This window comes from Myodes glareolus, chromosome 9 (assembly GCF_982192425.1).
Source record: "Myodes glareolus chromosome 9, mMyoGla1.1, whole genome shotgun sequence".
Taxonomy (NCBI): Eukaryota; Metazoa; Chordata; class Mammalia; order Rodentia; family Cricetidae; genus Myodes; species Myodes glareolus.
In genome coordinates, this window is record NC_142034.1 from 16,119,423 (window position 1) to 16,139,644 (window position 20,222).

Below are 20,222 nucleotides of genomic sequence, written 5' to 3' on the forward strand. Positions count from 1 at the left end.
GTTTATTTTGGTGTACGAGACAGGGTTTCTCTGTGTAGCCCTGGCTATCCTGGTACTAACACTGTACACCAGGCTGGCCTCAAACTCACAGTGTACGCCACCACCACCTAGCATTATTTTTTTTCAAAGACTTGTTTGTTTTATTTTATGTGTATATGCAAGTACCTGAATGTATGTATGTTGCTCAAGGAGGCCAGAAGAGGGTGTTGGATCTCCTGGAATTGAAGTTACAGACAGTTGTGAGCCACCATGTGGGTTTTGGGAATTAAACCCAAGTCCTCTGGAAGAACAGTCAGTGCTCTCCAGTTCCTATCCTGTTTCTCGTTGTTATTGTTGCTTGTTTTAAGTTAATGACAGTAAGAGGAGGGACAACAAGATCACAAAGGTGAACTGGGACCCAGAGGTGGAAGGAGAGAACTGACTGTCTCCACAGGTGTCACAGCACCCACACAGCTCTGTGCGCGAGCACACACACACACACACAAATAAGAAAAAAAAGATGCAGGGTGGTGGTGGCACACGTCTTTAATCTCAGCACTCGGGAGGCAGAGACAGGCAGAGTTTGAGACCAGCCTGGTCTACAAGACCTAGTTCCAGGACAGGCTCTCCAAAAGTACACAGAGGAAACCCTGTCTTGAAAAACCAAGAAAGAAAGAAAGAAAGAGAGAGAGAAAGAGAGACAGAGAGAGAGAGAGAGAGAGAGAGAGAGAGAGAGAGAGAGAGAGAGAGAGAGAGAGAAAAGAGCCAGGCAGTGGTGGCACATGTTTTTAATTCCAGCCTCTGCCAGGCAAAGGCAGGTGGATCTCTGTGATGTCGAGGCCAGCCTGGTCTGTAGAATTGAGTTCCAGACTGACTCCATACATAACTACTGAGAAACCCTGTCTTGATTTTAAAAAAAATGACTGGATCTCCATCCTTGAAAACTGAACAGGAATTTTAAATAACACATTCTTGGCAATGGGACCTGGGCAGCATATGTCATACACAGTAGGGAAATCTCTCTGCATTATAAAAGGACATTATAAAAGATATCAGCTGCTACAGAAATGAAGTAAGATGAAATATTTCAGACTGTTTAAATCTTTTTGTTTGTTTTGTTTTGTTTTGTTTTTGAAACAAAGTTTCACCATGTATCCCTACCTGTCCTGGAGCTCACTCTGTAGACCAGGCTGGCCTTGAACTCACATAGATCCACCTGTCTCTGCCTTCTGAGTGCATTAGTGCTTTACCTATATGTATGTCTGTGTGAGGGTTTCAGAACCTCTGAAACTGAAGTTATACACAATTATGAGCTGAATGTGGGTGCTGGGAATTGAACCCAGGTCCTCTGGTCGAGCTCTTAACTGTTAAACTATCTCTCCAGACCCTTACACCATTTTCTTTCTTTCTGTTTTTTTTTTTAGATTTATTTATTTATTATGTATACAGCATTCCTTCCATGTGTGCCTGCGTGCCAGCAGGGAGCACCATGTGGTTGCTGGGAATTGAACTCAGGAACTCTAGAAGAGCAGTCAGTGCTCTTAACCACTGAGCCATCTCTTCAGCCCCCTTCAGCCCCCTTACACCATTTTCTTAAAGTGATTCTTCACGTGACTCTTCACTGCTAGAGGTCTCAAACAGGCTCCTGGTCAGTCATCTGGAAGCCATTCTTCACAGGATCGATGGATGTACCTTCCACTTTAGGAAAAGAATCACCTTTTTCTATACTTACTTGTATTTTTGCCTTAGTGTCTTCTACAAAACCAGGTCCTTTTGGCGTTTTAGGGATTTTTTTTTCCTGTTTTTTGAAGGATTCATAGCTTTTTTTTTTTTTTAATCTTGGTGTTGATTGATGGTTTTGTCTTTTTTCCATTCTGGTTTGTTCTTTGTGCATTTTTGGCTGGAGTATCTCATCCAGATTCTCCCCTCATCTCCGTCATTGTCATCATCTTCAGCAGTTTTACTTTTTTCTCTGGAGCCTTGTTCCCACTCCCAGGGGCAGATGACTTTGTCGACATCCTTAAGAACTTTAAATCCTCCTCCTCTTCTGATTCTACATCTTCCTCTACAGCTACTTGGTGCTGTCCACTGATATGCACAGGCTCTGAACCACAGTTCAACCTTAAGACCACAGCTGGTATCATTTCAAAGCCCCCAAGGGGTACTTGGTTGTACAGACATTTTCCCAGTTGCCAGTGTGTGCCTTTGAGTGGACTGCCTTAAATCATTGCTTTTGTGAGCTGCACTGAGCCCCTAAGTGGATGGTTGTAATGACAACTGACACTCACTTTCATCATTATCCTCCTTAAAGTGGTCCTCTCACAACTGAAGGGATAGCTCTGCCGCATGTCCACATCCACTGAGCTTCCTAAAGTGGAGGCACATCCTCTGGTGTGAGGGAAGCTGGACAGAGATAACTGCCTTTATTGCTTAGGACAGATACACAGGATAGAGTCGGGTCAGGGACTAGACTTCTCTGTCCCGTCTGTAGTCAGGGTCTCTGATCCTCCTGCCTCAGCCTCATACGTGCTGGGTTTACAGTGTGTGCTGCCGTGCTCTGCTCATCTGGACACTTTACCAGCATCTCCTGGTGTTGGTCTGCTTTGGTGAGACGGCGTGACAGTGTGAGGTAGCACACACCTGTAATTGTAGCACTCAAGAGGCAAGGACAAGAGGATTTTCAGAGTTCTAAGTCAGCCTGACCTTCGTAACAAGACTCTGTGATAAAAAGCAGTCTTTTTTTCCTCTCTCTCTCTTTTTTCCTTTTCGAGATAGGGTTTCTCTGTAGCTTTGGAGCCTGTCCTGGAACTTGCTCTTGTAGACCAGGCTGACCTCAAACTCACAGAGATCCACCTGCCTCTTCCTAGCACCAGCACCACCCAGCTTGAAAAAGCAGTCTTTAAGACATTTTATGTCTGAGTATACTTAGGAGAGCACCATGTGGGGTGGCAGTCAGGAGACTGTTCTTTCAAAGGTTTGGTGTATATATTGGTTTTTTAATGAACGCGTCTTACTTCTATTAAAAACACAAAGAAAGAACCAGGCTGTGGTGGCGCACACCTTTAATCCCAGCACTTGGGGGGCAGAGGCAGGCGGTTCTTTGTGTGTTCCAGGACAGCTAGAACTGTTACACAGAGAAACCCTGTCTTTAAAAAAAACAAAACAAAACAAAAACCAAAAAAGTTATCGCTATTTTAGGGAAATCAAAACCCAAAAGACAAAAAAAAAAAAAAAGAATTTAAAAAGATTAAACAAAATATAAAAAACCTGAAAGACAATATCCAGTTCCTGGACTTCTCCATTGTCAGCACTGGTCAAAATCCATCAGAACCCCGACACTGTTCGGCAAACAACGTTCAGAGCTCATGCTTGCTGTGCTAAATTAGGTATGGGGCGGTTCTGAACTGGAGAGCGTTCAGTGATGAACCCTATGCCAGTGAGGAGTCTGTGGTGCCCGAGCTTGCCACTTCCTTTCTCTGCTTCTCAAATGTGGTTACTGTCTTCTTCAAAAAGGTATGGTTTCCGGAAGCCACCATATGTGGAGCTGAAAGCTCGGCCAAAACTTGGAGAGAGAGAAGTGACTTTGGTTCATGTGACTGAGTGGATAGAGAAGAAACTGGAGCAGGAGTTCCAGGTAAAAAGCTGCCCTTTTCTCACGTTTCCCATCAAGTATAAGAACACTGGGTGACCAGGCAGTGGCACCTTTAATCCCAGCACTTGAGAGGCAGAGGCAGGCAGATCTTTGTGCATTCGAGGCCAACCTGGTCTACTACAGAGCTAGTTCCAGAACAGGTAGGTTACACAGAAAAACTCTGCCTCGAAAAACCAAAAAAAAGAAAGAGGGAGGGAGGGAGGGAGAGAAGGAGGGAGGGAAGAGAAAGAAAAGAAAGAAAGAGAGAGAGAGAGAGAGAGGGAGGGAGGGAGGGAGGGAGGGAGGGAGGAAGGAAGGAAGGAAGGAAGGAAAAGAAAAGAAAGAAAAAGAAAGAAAAACATTGGGTTGAATGGAGGATCTGGACTTCATCTGGGTCCAGGTCTTCTTTGAGAATTGGATGGAAGCCAGGACCATCATCCTTATGTTGAAGACACCTATGTTCAAACTTGGGCTTGTAGTTTCAGCTATGGTTTCAAAGGCCCTGAAGCTTTTCCACAAAATAGACTCAGAAGAAATCCAGCAGATGTAGTCAGAGGCAAGATGGTGGGGTCCTGTACCAGTGAGCCTGCACAGACTCTCCAGACTTTGGCTTTGCCCCATGTGAAGTCAGGAGCAGGCTGGTTAGCAGACATCCAGTTAGGGGCCAGGAAAGATGCTCCCTGCCTCTCTGTTGTATTTGCCTTACTTTATTCAGGTAACTTTCAAGAAAACTTGGATGCCAGAGACAATTGTCTTGGGAGTCCAAAATCAATGCCTCCCCTAAGTAACTCCTAAGCCAGAGCTCACCCTCCAAACTTGCCTCCTTCATTCTGCCACCAAAGGAAGTAACAGCATAGCTGAGGCCTTGAGAATGAGCTATTTCTATCTGATTTTGATTAGATTTTTGTTTTGTTTTACTTTGTTGTGGTGCTGGGGATCAAACCTAGGGCCTTGCACATGCTAAGCAAGCAGTCTGCCACTGAACCACCCTGCCTCATCCTACCCTACCCCAGCCACTTGATCAAATATTTGAAGCATGACTGTCATAAAGTTTTACACAAACCAGGCATGCTGGGACATGCTTTTAGTTCAACACTTGGAGGCAAAGGCAGGTAGATGTCTGTGAGCTCGAGGCTAACATGGTCTACAGAGTAAGTTCCAGGACAACCTCAAGAGACCATCTCAAATATTTAAGAAAAACAAAGTACCCCAAAGTTTATGGGTTAGCAAATGGTTTATTTACTGAGTCATGGTTTCTCCCTTTGAAGAATACTTCCATGATTTTCTATTGGTGTGTGTGTGTGTGTGTGTGTGTGTGTGTGTGTGTGACTGCATGTCTACAGGTGGATGTTTGTTCCTGTGGAGGCCAGAGGTCAGCCTTAGCTGTCATTCCTCAAGCACTGCCCACCTTGTATTTTGAAACAGGGTCTTGCACTGGTCTGGAACTGGACAGGTGGACTAGCGGCTAAGGAGACCCAGGGATCTCTCTCTGTTTCCCAGCGCTGGGACTGCCCAGCTCCTGCTTAGGTTCTGGTGACCAGACTCAGGTCCTTATGCTGCAGGGAAAGCACTTCACTGAGTGAGGGAGGTGTCTCCCTAAGTCCCTGCAGTCAGCTCTCTTCCCACCACGTGGGTGTCAGTTGTTAAATTCAGGTCATCAGACTTGGACAGCAAGCCCTTGTACCTCCTTAACCATCCTACTCGCCCTTGAGTTCTTAAGTCTTTTTAAAAACTATTACTGCTGTCATGTGGTAATGGTGCACACCTTTAATCCCAGCATGCAGGAGGCAGAGGCAGAGGCAGGCAGATCTCTGTGGGTTCAAGGCCAGCCTGTTCCTCAGAGTGAGTTCCAGGACAGTCAGAACTGTTACACAGAGAAAGCTTGTCTCAAAAAACAAACAAACAAACAAAAAACCAACAAATTATTACTGTTTAAAAGCTATTAATGACCAGTTTCTGATTAAAAAGCCTACTATTTACACCAGATTAAAAAATGCTTTAAAACTAGTTAGGGGTTAAACCTCATGCCTTCAGATTTTTCATTTTTCTTACATCCCTGGACCCCATTATCATTTGAGTGGATCACCCTTTTGGGGGGCCTTGGGCTCCACGGAGCAAAGGAAGGAAAGAGATTGGTGCCTGGTACTGGAGACAGATTAGAAAACTGAAGGCTAACAGTTGCCCCTGCTGTAGTGCCGTGTGCTTTCTTGTTTCTCTAAGAATATTGCTGAAGATCAAATACATCATCAGAATCCACTCACACAGTTATAAACAATGTGCAAAGAACAATCATATTGGGATCTCTTTTCATATGTAGCTCTACATGGTTTTGATGTGGAAAACTCAGCCTATATTTGTGCAGAGGTTATTTTTTCTCTCTTTTTTAATATTTATTATTTACACAATATTCTGTCTGCATGTCAGAAGAGGGCACCAGACCTCATTACAGATGGCTGTGAGCCACCATGTGGTTGCTGGGAATTGAACTCAGGACCTTTGGAAGAGCAGGCAATGCTCTTAACCGCTGAGCCATCTCTCCAGCCCCCTGTTGAATGTTTCTTGCGTAGTTAATGTATGCATATGAAACTGAGGGCTCGTGCATCAAAGCAGACACACCAGGTTCTTTCTGTATTTGTGCTTTAGTGTGGCTCTTTGACTCTTTCTGAGTTCAAGTATGGAGGAGCCGACCATTTAGTAAACTTGCTGCTCAAGCCTGAGGGTCTGAGTTAAAATCTCCAGCATCTATATAAATCCCAGGGCTGGTAGACTCTCCAGCCAGCCAGTCTGATCACATTGATCAGCTCTTAAGTTCAGTTTAAGACTTTTGTCTCAAAAAATAAGGTTGGATGAAATTGAAGACACATACATAGTAGATAGCATGGTAGAACTTGTTTGGAATGTATAGGAAAGTATTTCCTATATGAAAGGAAGGCAATCTCCTGACATGGAACTGTTCTTTAATATCTCCCTACAGAAAGTTTTTGTCATGCCAAACATGGATGATGTTTATATCCCAATAATGCACTCGGCCATGGACCCTCGCTCCACTTCCTGCTTCATGAAAGACCCCCCTGTGGAGGCCTCCGACCAGCTGTGATGAGTGAAAATGGGACATTCTCAGTATTATGAGACCTAGCTCGAGGGGTGAGATTTGTGGCTGCCATCTGTGCTGTGGGGCTGGCCTTTGCTGGTCCACAGCCACTGTCTCTTAAAGGACTGCTTCTGCCCTCTGCCTGCGGTGCCCATTCCACTGTGAGGTGCCATTCCCTGCATCCAGTGACCAGTGTCTGGTTTGTCTGTTGCAAAGCTGTAACTGGCAAAGGAGACTGGAAGAACGTTGTGGTGGAGCCAGAAGTTACAGTTGACTAACACCGTGGCTTGCTTTTTCTTTTTAAAGCCTACCAGGTTTTGTGGCAGCAAATGAGCACATTCGGAGCAAAGCTGACAACTGGAGGGCTCCCCTGCCTCTTGTCTCCTCCAGAGCTTTTCCTCAGGCAGCTGGTGCACAATGGAACATTTTTCCACTCTACACTTTGTACGCATGATTGCAGCCCTCCACACTTGAGAATGTCATTGTGGTAACCTGTGTGGAGTGTGGTTTTGTGAGCCATTTCATCGGTGGTAAAGTTTGGCATAGCAACTTTTTTTCAATATTAAATTGTGCTTTTTGGAAGCAACTAGCCATAGAACATACACACCCACAAACAAACACTTTCAGCTGGGGTGGGGACAGTGGGTTCCATGTGAACATCAGGCAAAGCCATGACATCAAACCATCCCAAATGAGGTACAATCACCTTGCTTCTAACCAATCCTGATTATTTTCTAGAGACATGAGCATATGTGACAATGTCAAACACTGCACAGTGACTGATTGTTCCTCCCTGGTACTGATAGGATGGGCCAGAAAGCCAGAGCCAAGCTGTCCTTTTCTGGTTTTTCTGCGTGCTCCTAGACGCCTCATGTAGGATGGGAGGGCCTTATTCATCTAACTGGTTTGGGAGGTTTGTGGGCAGTCCCCTTCTCTGAAGGCCAAAGGAGGACTGTTCTTTCCTTTCTAGTCAAGCACTACATCTCCACGTGCACTGTGACTTTTTTTAATGTTGCCAACTTAAGTTTGTGCATTTGTGTCAGAATGTTTAGTTTACAAATTTGGGGGCTCTAATTGTATAATTTGCTTTGAAAAAACCCAATACAATTTTGTTTGTTTAAAGCTGCATCCAATGTCAAAATTACCTTGGGTAACTTTTGATAATTTAATGTCTGTGGACAAAGCTAATAGTGTTTTTTTTTTTTAAACAGCACCTTGCCTGAAGATGACTTTAAAAAGAAATTAATATATTAAAATGTATTTGAACCTTTATTTTAATCATCCCATTAAAACATGACAAATTTGACCATTCCAGTCTGTACTGCCCTAATTATTCTCATTGTGTAGGCCAATTCACCTGTAGAGTCCACGTGTCTTGTTCAGTTTTTCCTGTGCAGTAGTTACTGAAGGTGAGACTAGATAGAAACACTACACGACTGTATCCTGTCGCACTTACTAGTATATGGGGACTTACAATCGCAATTTCACAAAATAAATATCTCATGTCAAACACCAGCTAAGTATCTGTTATTTCTGGAAAAGCCCATGAAGGGAAAGGGAGCACTTGGACCCTCAGGCTAGTCTTAATCACACTTCCTAGCCCCCAGCTAATATTGAAGTGGGAATGCAACTGAATTATCAGCATATTCTTGTGGGAGGATTAAGGGGGTACAAAAGAGCGACTAATCTTGTTTTCTAGAAAAACTGACCTGGGACCGGCTTTCTACGACTGGTCTCACCGAGCAAGATGCAAGTACAGCCTTACTCTCTCAGTTCCCATTAGCACTGTGCTGACCGACCCCGGGACCTGGGACTTTGGTGATCCCTAACTGGGGCTTACTCAGTTCTCGGTCACTCTTTTTAGTTGTGAAGATTCTTCGGCTGACATGTGCTTTTCATTTAGTCACCGACGCCAACACATCTCCCTGACTGTAATTGCTTACTAGTAAACTACAATGACAATTTACCTAAAGGTTCAGGGCTTTGCTTGTGAAAATACACAACTAATCAGCTTTGATAGAATGTTATATCCCTATTAATGTCGGGACCATAAATTCTCGGCACCACCCCAAGTTGAGTGTCCTCGGTTATTCAAACGACAGTTTTCTCCGATTAGTGCATACACGTTGGTTTTACCAGCCCAGGTACCGGAGTACCCGCAGTATACTGGTATATTTGCTAGTCAAACACTTATCTCTAGTGGCCCCGTCTTCCCCAGAAGGCCTCACCTAATTACTTTGCGTCCCCGCATCCTCCCCCTGATTTCAGTCACCTCAAGACATGTATACAACAAATGATTGTATACCTCCAGGTCTAACCTGATCTTCCCTCTCGTCATTCCACTTTACCCTAGGCCGGACTATCTCAATTATCACTGAGTCCGTACTTGGGCCAAAGCCTAGGCCACGATGTGTATACCGCCCGCGAACTGCCTTATCACAACTCACAAAAGGCCTGTGGTAGGCTAGATTCGATCTGTAGCTAGCAGTTAAAAGGACCGTCCGCGATGGGCAGGCGGCCCCAGTTATGCGCTAGCAATATGATATGGCGCCGCAGCTTAACCCCCGGCGCCACGTGGAGGAGCGCCGGGAGCTCAAAGGCAGCGCGTGGGGGAACGGGGCAGTGACACACGGACACCAGCGTTGGAGTCAAAGCACTTTATTCTGAGGCTTGGGGAGGAAAGGCTGGAGCTCCATGCTGTCTGCTGTCGTCCACTGGGCAGCGCTGAAAGAGAAGCGAAGGATTAGAAGGTGGAAGTTTGCAGAGTCCGCCACATCCCGCTGCCGCTGCAGTCGGCTCAGACTCGGATTCGCATCACCCGGATCAGCAGTCTAACGCGTGATTTGTATGGAGTGTAATCACCGCCGGCCGCCCACCCACGAACGGTGCTGCCTCGCAACTCACGCAAAGTATACCTTACCTCGCTGGTCTGCCCGTCGCTAAGAGGCAGAAATGGTCGCGAGACCTTAACTTAAAGAAGGCTTCCGGAAGCTGTTGGGCGGGCTTTTTCGATACCAACCAATAGGAAGCCAGTTCTCTTGTCACGTTCGCAAGAGCGATCGGCTCATTGGTCACGCTTTCTGAGTCCTCCAGAGTGTAGAAAGGTCACACTCGAACCATAGAGCTGGGAAGAAACTGGCAATTTGCTAGTTTGCAAGCGGGTTTGTCGCTTCCGGATTTTTATCCTACGGCTCAGTTCCGGGTCTGCAATTAGCGCATACTTTAGCAATAAGCAGATCGAGACAAGTGAAAACGTAATGTGTTTAAAGTATTCTGTCTCAGCAGCCAGGCTGACGGTGGGAGAATGAGCCTAAATGCCCCTGGGTTCAAAGGAGCTTAGACTGTATCTGTGAACGAATCCTAATTTTGTGATGAATTGGGTCATTTAACCTTTCTCGTCCTCAGTTACTGACTATCCTCCCACAGCCCGGCGTGATGACTCATCCGTAATTCCAGCACTTGAGATATTTAAACGCCCAGTTTAAAATGTTGTATATTGTGTGTTTGGTTGAAAACGTGTGTATTGTTGACACCAAAGCTGGTGAGGATACAGAGCTACAGCGCTTTGCTGCCTTTGCTTATATTTGACAGTACAGAATGGGATAGCCATTTTGGAAAAGGAATTGGATAATTTCTTATAAATATTCACTTGCCATGTGATCCATTAAACCCTGGGAATGTACTCAAGACAAATTAAAACTTGTGCGTGCATAAGAACTCATACATAATTGTAAATAACAACATTATTCAAAAGCCCTACCCCTAACTGGGAACACGCAAAGGTCCTTTAATGGGTAAATATAAAGCCAATTATGTTGTCTATACAATTAAAAGATAATTAACAAAGCACAGTAGTCCTTTGACAGATGTGATGCTCGGAAGTTTCTAAAGATCTTTGCTGGCTGAGTCATCTCTCCCTGAACCTTTTTTCTTCAGAAAGGATCTTGCTTGGACAACCCAAACTGGTCTTGAATTCATAATCTTGCCTTAGCCTCTCAATAGCTGGGAATCAGGAGTGTAATCCACCTCATCTAGGAAGATTTATCATTTTGGGCTGTATTGATATTCTCTGCTTTTTATTGTCTTTGTCTTTTGAACTCTCAGAAGTTAGTTATAATTACAGCTATGTACCAACTCCCTGGCTCTTCTAGTTTCTTTTTCTTTTTCTTTTCTTTTGGTTTTTCAAGATAGGGTTTCTCTATGTAGTCCTGGCTGTCCCAGAACTCACTCTGTACACCAGGCTGGCCTCAAATTTAAAAGATCCACCACCTGCCTCTGCCTCCCAAGTCCTGGGATTAAAGGTGTGTGCCATCATGCCCACCTAGTTTCTTTTCTTCTTTCCTTTCTTTTTTAGATATTTATTTATTTATTTATTTATTTATTTATTTATTATACACACAGTGTTGTGCCTGCACGCCAGAAGAGGGCACCAGATTCCATTATAAATGGTTGTCAGTCACCAGGTGGTTACTGGGGTTCAAGCTTGGGATCTCTGGAAGAGCAGCCAGTGCTCTTAACCTCTGAGCCATTTCTCCAGCCTAGCCTGACTTGTTTCTTAAATTAGATTTTTAGATTATTAATGGAGACCTTTGTTCTTTTCTAACAACGCCTTAAGAACTACACTTTCACACTGAGGGTTGCTCTAGAGGCATCCCACAGATTATATTTTATTTTCATTAATATTTGGCTCAAAATGTTTTCCAACTTTATTATTTTTCTCTTTTACTTGTGGACTATTGAGAAGAGTGATATTATCTGGGTGCAGTGGTACACATGCACAAAACCAACCCTTGGACTATGAAGGTGGGAGGATCAGAAATCCAAGATCAGCTTCAGTTACTTATAGAGTTCAAGGCCAGGCTGGGCTACCTGAGAACCTACCTCATAAAAACGTAAGGGCTGAAGAGATAGCCCAGTGGTTACACATGGGTTCTGTTGAGTTCTCAGCACCCATGTCAAGCAGCTGGCAACTGCCTGTAACTCCACTTTCAGAGGATCTGATGCCCTCTCCTAGCCTCCACACTGGTGGGCGGGGTAAGAAACCTGAGAAGCCTTGGTTAGGTAGTCCTGGTTCTGGATCATTGTGAAGTTTCCATCAGATGGCCACCCTTGCCTACAGGCTTGTTGGGATTGAATGATCCACTCCAGCCTCACTCTGCGGTGGACAGACAGCCTCAGTTCCTTACTGCATAGGTCTCTCTAGCACTGCTCATAGCATGGAGCTGGCCTGCTGCTTCCCTTAGAGTAAGAGGGCAGAGGGACGGACAGAGGGAAGGAAGAATAGAACTGTAAAATGTCCAGTCTTGGAAGGGGCATACCATCACTTTCCACAATTCACTGATCACTTGGACCAACCGTGGTACAGGGTGGAAGGGACCCACACAAGGGCAATGTTCCACAACTAGTTTGTAGACCAAGGCATTACTGGTGTTACCCACATCTCCAACAGGAGTGAATCTCCAGCATTGGGACAATTTGGCCTCTCTCTCTCTCTCTCTCTCTCTCTCTCTCTCTCTCTCTCTCTTCTCCTCTCCTCTCACTCTTCCTGCTGCCCATGGATCAGGCTATAAAGCTCTCTGCTCCAGGGCCATGCCTGTCTGCTTCCTGCCATGATGGGCATGGACTAATAACCCTCTAAAACTGTCAGCAAACCCCAATTAAATGTTTTATTTTATAAGAATTGCCTTGGGGGGCTGGAGAGATGGCTCAGTGGTTAAGAGCACTGGCTGCTCTTCTAGAGGTCCTGAGTTCAATTCCCAGCACCCACATGGCAGCTCACAACTGCCTGTGACTCCAGTTCCAAGGCATCTGACCCTCACACCAATGCACATAAAATAATAAAATAAATTTAAAAAACAAAAAAGAATTGCCTTGGCCATTGTGTCTCTTCACACAGCAGAACAGAAACTAAAACATAGGGTTCCGTGGGTCATGCTGAGGTCACCAGACTTGTGTGGCAAGCAGCTCTACCTACTGAAGCATTTTGAGTCTTGAAGTTTTGAGAGTTTTTTTGTTTGTTTTAGTTTGACATGTCTACCTTTAAAAAAAGATATATTTTATTTTTTGTGTGTGGTTGTTTTGTCTACGTGTATGTCTGTGGACCACCTGTGTACTGTACACAGAAGCCAGAAGAAGGTGTTGGATTCCCTGACTGGAGTTACAGACTGTTGTTAGTTTCTACACGGTTGCTGGGAATTGAACCCAGGTCCTCAATTAGCCATTGAACCCAGTAGCTTCTCTTAATCATTGAGCCATTTCTCCAGCCCCCAGGTCTGCTTTTTAGCTGGTATATGCAGACCGTTTACATATTTTAATAACTTTACTGAAAAATAACTTGCATACCACATACAGCCTCTCCATTTAGAGTAATTCAGTGGCTTTGCTATATTAGCGAAGTTGGACATCATTAACCACTATTAACTTTTGAATATCTTCATTAGCCCAGGAAGAAACCCTATGCCCTGGTCATTATGTCCCAATTTCCTCACCCTCTTCTCCAGCCCTAAGCAACCACTTACTGTCTCAATCCACTTGAGCCGTTTATGTGAACGTGATGGTAGCAATATTGACCTTTACGACTGGCTTCTTTTACTTAACATTTTCAAGATTATGATCTTGTTCTACATATCAGTATTTCATCCACTTTGATTGCCAAATAGTATTCCACTAAGTGGATATACCACTTTTTTGTTTGTTTTTATTTCTGTGTGTGAGGGGGTGGGTACAGGAAGGGAGAGAGACCACACATGTAAAAGCTCATGCCGGGGCAACCAGATGGGAGAGCAACTTCAGCTGTCATTCCTCATCTTCCATCTTGTTTGAGACACGGTCTCTCGTCTGCTGCTTTGTGTGACAGGCAAGCTGGCTGACGGCTTGCGAGGACTGTCTTGCCTCAGCCTCTCATCCCAACACAGGCGCAGCGGTTACAGACGTGTAACATATGGCCAGCTTTACACGGCCTCTGGGAATCTGAACTTGGGTCCTCAAATGTGAGCATCAGGTGCTTTGCCCACTGAGCGCTCTCCTCAGCCCTGTGCCAGTCAGCTTTTGTTTGCCATAGGTGGTGAACATTTGGACCACTTCCATTCTGGGGAAATTATGAATGACACAAAGTTCTGGGTTCCGTCCCCAACACTGAAGGAACCTGCTGAGGTAGTAGTGCAAGCCAGGAGGTGGGAACAGGAGGAACAGAAGTTCAAGAGCATCCTTTGCTCCAGATGGAATCTGAGGCCAGCCCCAGCCAGAAACTGTCTAAAATAATAACAATCAACTAAGATTTAATTCTTTTTGATAAGATTTATTATTTTTTATGTGATGTATGGGGGGGTGCCATGTGGGAGGGTGCCCGGGGTGCCACGTGTGTGGGTGCCCACAGTCTCAAAGGAAGGAAGACAGCAGGGAGCCTGGAGGAAAGCCAGGAAATGACCATATCCGAGAAGGAAATGTTCACGAACTTGAGCAGTCTGGAACGAAACAGTGGCCTACAGGAAAGCGGTACGAAAACAGACCTCAGCAGAGACTTTACTAGAGGAAGGATGTTTATGAGCCATCCAAGAGAAGTTTCCAAAGAGTTCTATGGAATTAGGCCAGCTATCCGGGGGCTGGGAGGACTGGAGAGTGAGGAAGTGGAGGTGTTTTGAGAGCGCGGTCATTTCCGTACTGGCACTGCGTTGGAACCGAGGTCGCTATATGTTATAACACTCTGCCATGGCATCATAGCCTTAGCACCGACGGGTGTGGGACACCACTCGGAAGCGAGTGAGCAAACAGCCAGTTCGGATTAGTCTAAGCTACCCCTCGAGGAAGCCGGGCTCAGCTGGCATCCTCAGCCAGCTGGCTGCTGTCTTTTTACATTCTTTTGCATGACCCCAAGAGGAGATGAGCAGACTTCGACTGCAGTTTCAGACAAAGCTCATCGACACCACGTTTGTGCAAACCTGTATCTGCTCCTAGTGTAGGTTGCTTTCAGTCTCAGTGGGTTCCACATCTGTGGACTCAGCCAACCACAGGTCAGAATTATTTGGGGTTTTTAAAAATGCAGCTGTGTTGAACATATACAAGCTATTTTTTTCATGGTTTCCCAAATAATGCCCCATGCTGTCTGTTAGGTATCACAGGTTACATGGGGATAACTTAGGTCTTAGAGTACACTGGGAGAGGGGCTGGAGAGATAGCTCAGAGGTTAAGAGCACTGGCTGTTCTTTCAGAGGTCATGAGTTCAGTTCCCTCACAACCATCGATAATACCTTCTGGTGCCTTCTAGCCTGAATTGTAGGCATGCCTGGAGGTAGAGAACTGTATGCATAATAAATTTTAAAAAAGTATATAGGAGGATATCAGGAGGCTATGCACAGACACATGCAAATGTGGTCCCCTTTTATGAATATAGAAGGGATTTGAATGGGATTTTAATGTCTGTAGATGTAGGGTCTCCTGAAGCCAAACCTCCCAAATATAGAAGGAAAATGGTTAATTGCCAGCTTGGGCCACTGGCTTGTAGCTACAGTTACAGCACATATAACAGGACATTGTCATAATGCTATGGGCATGGGACAAGAACAGCAAGCAGTGAGATGGGTTATCAGGCAAAGGTGCTTGCTGCCAAGATTGGTGATCTGAGTTCGATCCCCAGAACTCACAAGGTAGAAGGGGGAAACTGACTTCTGCCAGTTATCCTCTGCCATCCAAAAGAGGCATGCAGGGTCTGGAGAGATGGCTCAGAGGTTAAGAGCACTGGCTACACTTCCAAAGGTCCTGAGTTCAATTCCCAGCAACCACATGGTGGCTCACAACCATCTGTAATGAGATATGGTGCCCTCTTCTGGCCTGCAGGGACATGTGCAGGCATGTATTCATCACTATACTTGTATACTTAATACAAGCCGTTGTATACTTAAGAAAAAATAAATTAAAAAAAACAAAAGAGGCATGTACTCATCACTATAACTAAATACAATTTAAAAAAATACCAGGCAGTAGTGGCACATGCCTTTAATCCCAGCACTTGGGAGGTAGAGGCAGGAGGATCTCTGTGAGTTTGAGGCCAACCTGCTCTTACAGAGTTAGTTCCAGTTCCAGGACAGCTAGGGCTGTTACACCACAGAAACCTTGTCTAAAAAAAAGGCAGCTAAAACAGAACTAGGCATAGCATCCATCATAACAAAGCTCTGAAATTAAGTAAATATCTGGGTTCTTGTTTGATTTTAGGGTTTGTTTGTTTCTTTAATTCTTGCTTTGTTTTCTGTTTTGTTTTGTTGGTGTTTTGTCTTTTTTTTTTTTTGAGGCAGGTCTCATGATGTAGTTCTGGAACACACTCTGTAAACCACACTAGCCACGCAGAGGTCCTCTTGCCTCTGTCTCTTGAGTGTTGGTATTAAAGACCTGGGTCACTATTTCCCAGTTTGTTTAGTTGTTTTTGAAGTAGAGTTCCATACGACCCAAACTGGATTTCTGATCCTCCTGTCTCACCCTCCCCGAATGTTGGGATAGGGATGAGCCACCACACCCTTTTTTAGCTGTGTTACTTACTGGGCTGTTGGCCTTTCCAGATTTTAGTGTATCTTCTGTATTTGCTCTGTGGCCCAGGCTGACCTTGAATTTATCTAGATTGGCCTCGAACTCTCAGCTGTCCTCCTGCCTCAGTCACGCAAATGATGGGATTACAAGCATGTGCCACCATGCCCACGCTCAATGTATCCTCAATAAAACATGTCTAATTAATACCTAACTGGTAGAACTATTGCACAAGGTGACCCTAAAGGCAGGTGTTTGCACATTTCCAAATAACAGCAAACAGTAAGTAGTAGCAGCATTGATGCGATGCTGAGGTAGCTCGGTGGTAGAGTATTTGCCTGGCACTCTTAAGGATTGACCCCCACACACAGAAGAAAGAGGCAGCGGGCTGAGAAAGTGGGACAGAATGACCAGGAGAGAGCGCAAGCTTTTGCAATCTGAGAAAGTACAAAGACACTGGCTATCATCTGTGGTAAACAACAGTGCTTAGAACGAGAGTCATCACCCTTTTCAGTTCTGTTACCCTGCAAGAGGAGCCACCAGAGCAAGCCACACCCAACAACAGCAGCTTTTAATTTTCTTTAAACCTTACAAGAGGAAGGAGGCACATCTTTTGCTTGCTACATCATTTTATTTAACCCACTGCTACCCTACAAGTACTGTCAATTTAAGTCTGTTCAGACAAGAGCTTGGATGTCGATTTAAAAAATATTGATTTGGGTAGGGCAGAGGTAGCACACATCTTTAATCCCAGCACTCAGGAGGCAGAGGCAGGTGGATCTCTGTGAGTTTGAGGCCAGCCTGGTCTAAAGAGCGAGTTTCAGCACACCCAGTAGCCATGTCTCAAAAAAAAAAAAAATCAGACCCCCCCCCCCCCCCCCCGCAGCAAAAAACAAAACACTCCCCCAAATCGGCGTCACAACTTCTTCCTCTAGAGGGCGGCATTTGCTAAAATAAGCAGCAGGGGTTCTCTGTCAGTGCACTTTAACACTGGCTCTCTAGTGAATCGGCAGGATCTCTCTGCTGCTCCTGTGGAAAGCGTAAAACACACAGACTTCTAGACCCCGCCTTACATATACTGACTCAGTAAGGAAGGAAGCACGAAAGGTGTTGGAAATAGGTAGTTTTTAGAAGCCCTCGATAAAAATAATATTTGGTTAATTCACTTCCTCTCATTTCCCTAAGTCTTCTGCCAATCTTGTAGAATCTACTGTGTACATATATGAGTGTGTGTATGTGTGTGTTGTACACTTGTCCATGGTGGCCTATTTTTTCATTAAGACTCTAACCTTGACCTTTAAATATTCCAAAATTGTATTTATTTGTGTGTGTGTATTTGTGTGGGCTTGCATGCCACCGTGTGCATCTGGAGGCAAGAGGACAACTTTTGGGAGTCAGATTTTTCTTCCCACCCTGTGGATTCTGGGGATTGAACTCTGGAGGTCAGGCTTGACTGCCAAGTGCCCATACCTGTTGACCCATCTCATCTTGACCTTTTAAATGGAAATTATTTAATAAGACTCCAGAAGGATCGTTTACTGTCTATTTTCTGGACTTTATATGGACAGGTCTATTTCAGAGAAGCCCTAATGTGCTTCAGTTTTCATATTTCAGTGATGCCAGCTTTTGATTGAACAGAAATAAAAAGTTTTTTTTTTTTTCAGGCTGCATGTGACTGTGGAGCGAGATTATGGCAACTCGACCATAAATCAAACAGCAGCGCTTGGCAGTCTGAATTGCCAGCCAAGTGGAGAAGTGCACCAGCGTGTAGGCTGGTTAAGCCTAAGGACAATTCGGTGGCAGAGATTTCGAGAGAACGTGTAGCAGGGCAATCAAAGCCTCAGTACAAGATAAATATTCCTACCTGGCTCATGTTCCATGGATGGTTCCTGTTTGTTTCAGAATCTTTAAAACTGATTTATGAGTCAGATTGAGGTCACCCTTTCTTTTTGTGCTCCATCTGCTACCTTTACAGGGTCACTGTGACATTTTTGAATTGTCAAAGAGTTCCAGTACAGACCCCCTCCCCCAAACACACTTTGTATTTTAAGGTAGCCCAGACTGGCATCACACTGACTCTGCAGTCGAAGCTGGCCTTGAACTTCTAGCCCTCTAGCCTCCCTCCTAAATGCTGGCATAACAGTTCTGTTCCATCACCCCAGCTCCACCCCCTAGATTTATTATGTTGGAGGAAATGCACGGGAGAAGGAATATGAAAGCGGTTTTTATATCTGTCTGTGTGTACTGAGTACAGATGCCCACAGAAGCCGGGGGTGTCAGATGCCCTGATATGGGTGATGGGAATTGGCCTTGAATCCTCTGGGAAAGCAGAGGTTTAAGTGCTAAACCATTTCCAGCCCCAAAGCAGTTTTTTTTTCAATCAATTAAAAAAAAAACTTGTGTTCTGTGTGATGTGTGAGTATGAGTGTGTTCTGTGTGATGTGTGAGTATGCGTGTATTCTGTGTGATGTGTGAGTATGCGTGTGTTCTGTGTGATGTGTGAGTATGCGTGTGTTCTGTGTGATGTGTGAGTATGAGTGTGGGTTCGAATGAGCACGTAGAGGTCAGATGGCAACTTCTGAGAGATTCTTCTCTCATTCCACCAGCGGTTGTGGGGATCAAAGTCAGGTCATCAGACTTGTACATCAAGCATTTTTATCTGCTGAGTGTGAACCATCTCACTGGCTCCAAGCTCCTTTATTTGGAAACCCAAGCATATGGGTCTTAAATGTCCTGCTGTCAGCTTGCAGTCTGGACATGTCATTGAAGTGTTACTCCCCAATTCAGATCTCCAGTGCTCCATGGCTACCTGGGCCACCATGCCCAGAAGGGTTGGAGCCTCTAGTTCCCCACCCACTCTGTCAATCCGAGACTTATTTGCATCGAGACATGTGGATAACACTTCAAATTGTGTCTGCTGCTTTCAAAACTGCCAAGATTCTCCCCTCTCAAGCTGTATTCTACAGTGTGATGGCAATTGCCCCAGGAGTGTGTGTGTGTGTGTGTGTGTGTGTGTGTGTGTGTGTGGTGGGAATAGTAACTTTCACTACTGGATTTGGTTTTTCTAGGGACAGTTATGTGTGTTATAGTCGGACAGAGTTGACCCAAAGCACACACAGACTGGACACTTAGTGTCCCCCCCCAATACACATACACTACTTCTTTGCTGTTTTCTCTAGGATTACATTTTTCCTCAAGAACCTGAAAATTACCACAGACTGTCAAAGGACCAAGACAGGGAAACAAAATAGAGAATTTGTCCCCGCTTCCCTCCCTCCATGGTCCCATGTAGCCTAGGCTAGCCTCAAACTCACTGTCTAGCCAAGGGATTACTTTGATTTTCCAGTCCACCTCCAGAGTGCTGGGATTACAGGTGTGGCCAGCACACCCAGTTTTTCCAGTGCTGGAGAGGTAGCCCAGCACTATCAGCTGAGGTACACTCTCAGCGACTCCCTTTTTCTACTGGAATAAAACCTAGGCTACTTTTCCCTCGTGCTCTGAATGTTAGTGTTTCCTATTATAAACAAGTTCTGCCCTCCCTCTTCCAGCTCAGCGGAGGGCAGCTTGGGACCCAGTAACCAAACAACTTGTTGGACTCGTTAATTCTGATTAATAACCCACAACCCTTAAATAGACCTTGGAGTCCTCAGCCCACCCACACCCTCTCCAAAGAATTGTGACACATGTCATCTCAAGCTTCACCAGGCCATGTCTACAAAGGTCACGTAAACACATATGCTCAAGGAGCCACATGATTTCCTTCTTCCAATTTTTGGTGAATGACTTGGCTGTGGTTCATACCGAGGGGAACGGATGGCTGCGGGACATGAATTGCGGGGGGAATTCCTGAGGGCAAGGCAAGGGAAGAACGGGACCTTCGGGCTGGATTAGGCACAGCTGGAGGACCCTCTGCAGGGCAGAATTCCCGCCAGCCGCTGAAACCCTTGCTTCAGTGGTCGCCTAGGCAACCCTAGTAAGTGGTTGTTGGCAGCAGGGAAATGGAGAGCT

At 45.1% G+C, this 20,222-nt stretch overlaps 1 protein-coding gene, 1 long non-coding RNA gene, 2 other non-coding genes and 1 pseudogene across 7 annotated transcripts in view; 1 reads left to right on the forward strand and 4 right to left on the reverse strand.

Moving 5' to 3' along the window:
• Tex2 (testis expressed 2) overlaps window positions 1–8,010 on the forward strand; it is a 114,768-nt gene extending 106,758 nt beyond the window's left edge. For all 4 annotated transcript variants that reach the window (XM_048446009.3, XM_085695950.2, XM_085695949.2 and 1 more), the window contains exons 11-12: window positions 3,493–3,613; window positions 6,585–8,010. In XM_048446009.3, coding sequence (XP_048301966.1) covers window positions 3,493–3,613; window positions 6,585–6,707 — 244 coding nt within the window. In that variant the 3' untranslated portion in view covers window positions 6,708–8,010. The remainder of the gene's footprint in view (window positions 1–3,492; window positions 3,614–6,584) is intronic.
• On the reverse strand, window positions 1,604–2,327 carry LOC146893325 (nucleophosmin pseudogene; annotated as a pseudogene).
• A 1,159-nt stretch (window positions 8,011–9,169) lies between the features above and the next one.
• On the reverse strand, window positions 9,170–9,853 carry LOC125408016 (uncharacterized). Its single transcript, XR_007234337.3, has 2 exons — window positions 9,622–9,853; window positions 9,170–9,425 (listed from the first exon to the last, which is right to left on the reverse strand). It is a non-coding gene; the product is annotated as an uncharacterized LOC125408016 (long non-coding RNA).
• On the reverse strand, window positions 9,175–9,307 carry LOC125408107 (small nucleolar RNA SNORA76). The gene has a single exon (XR_007234384.3). It is a non-coding gene; the product is annotated as a small nucleolar RNA SNORA76 (small nucleolar RNA).
• LOC125408104 (small nucleolar RNA SNORD104) lies at window positions 9,497–9,566 on the reverse strand. The gene has a single exon (XR_007234381.1). It is a non-coding gene; the product is annotated as a small nucleolar RNA SNORD104 (small nucleolar RNA).
• Window positions 9,854–20,222: the final 10,369 nt, after the last annotated feature.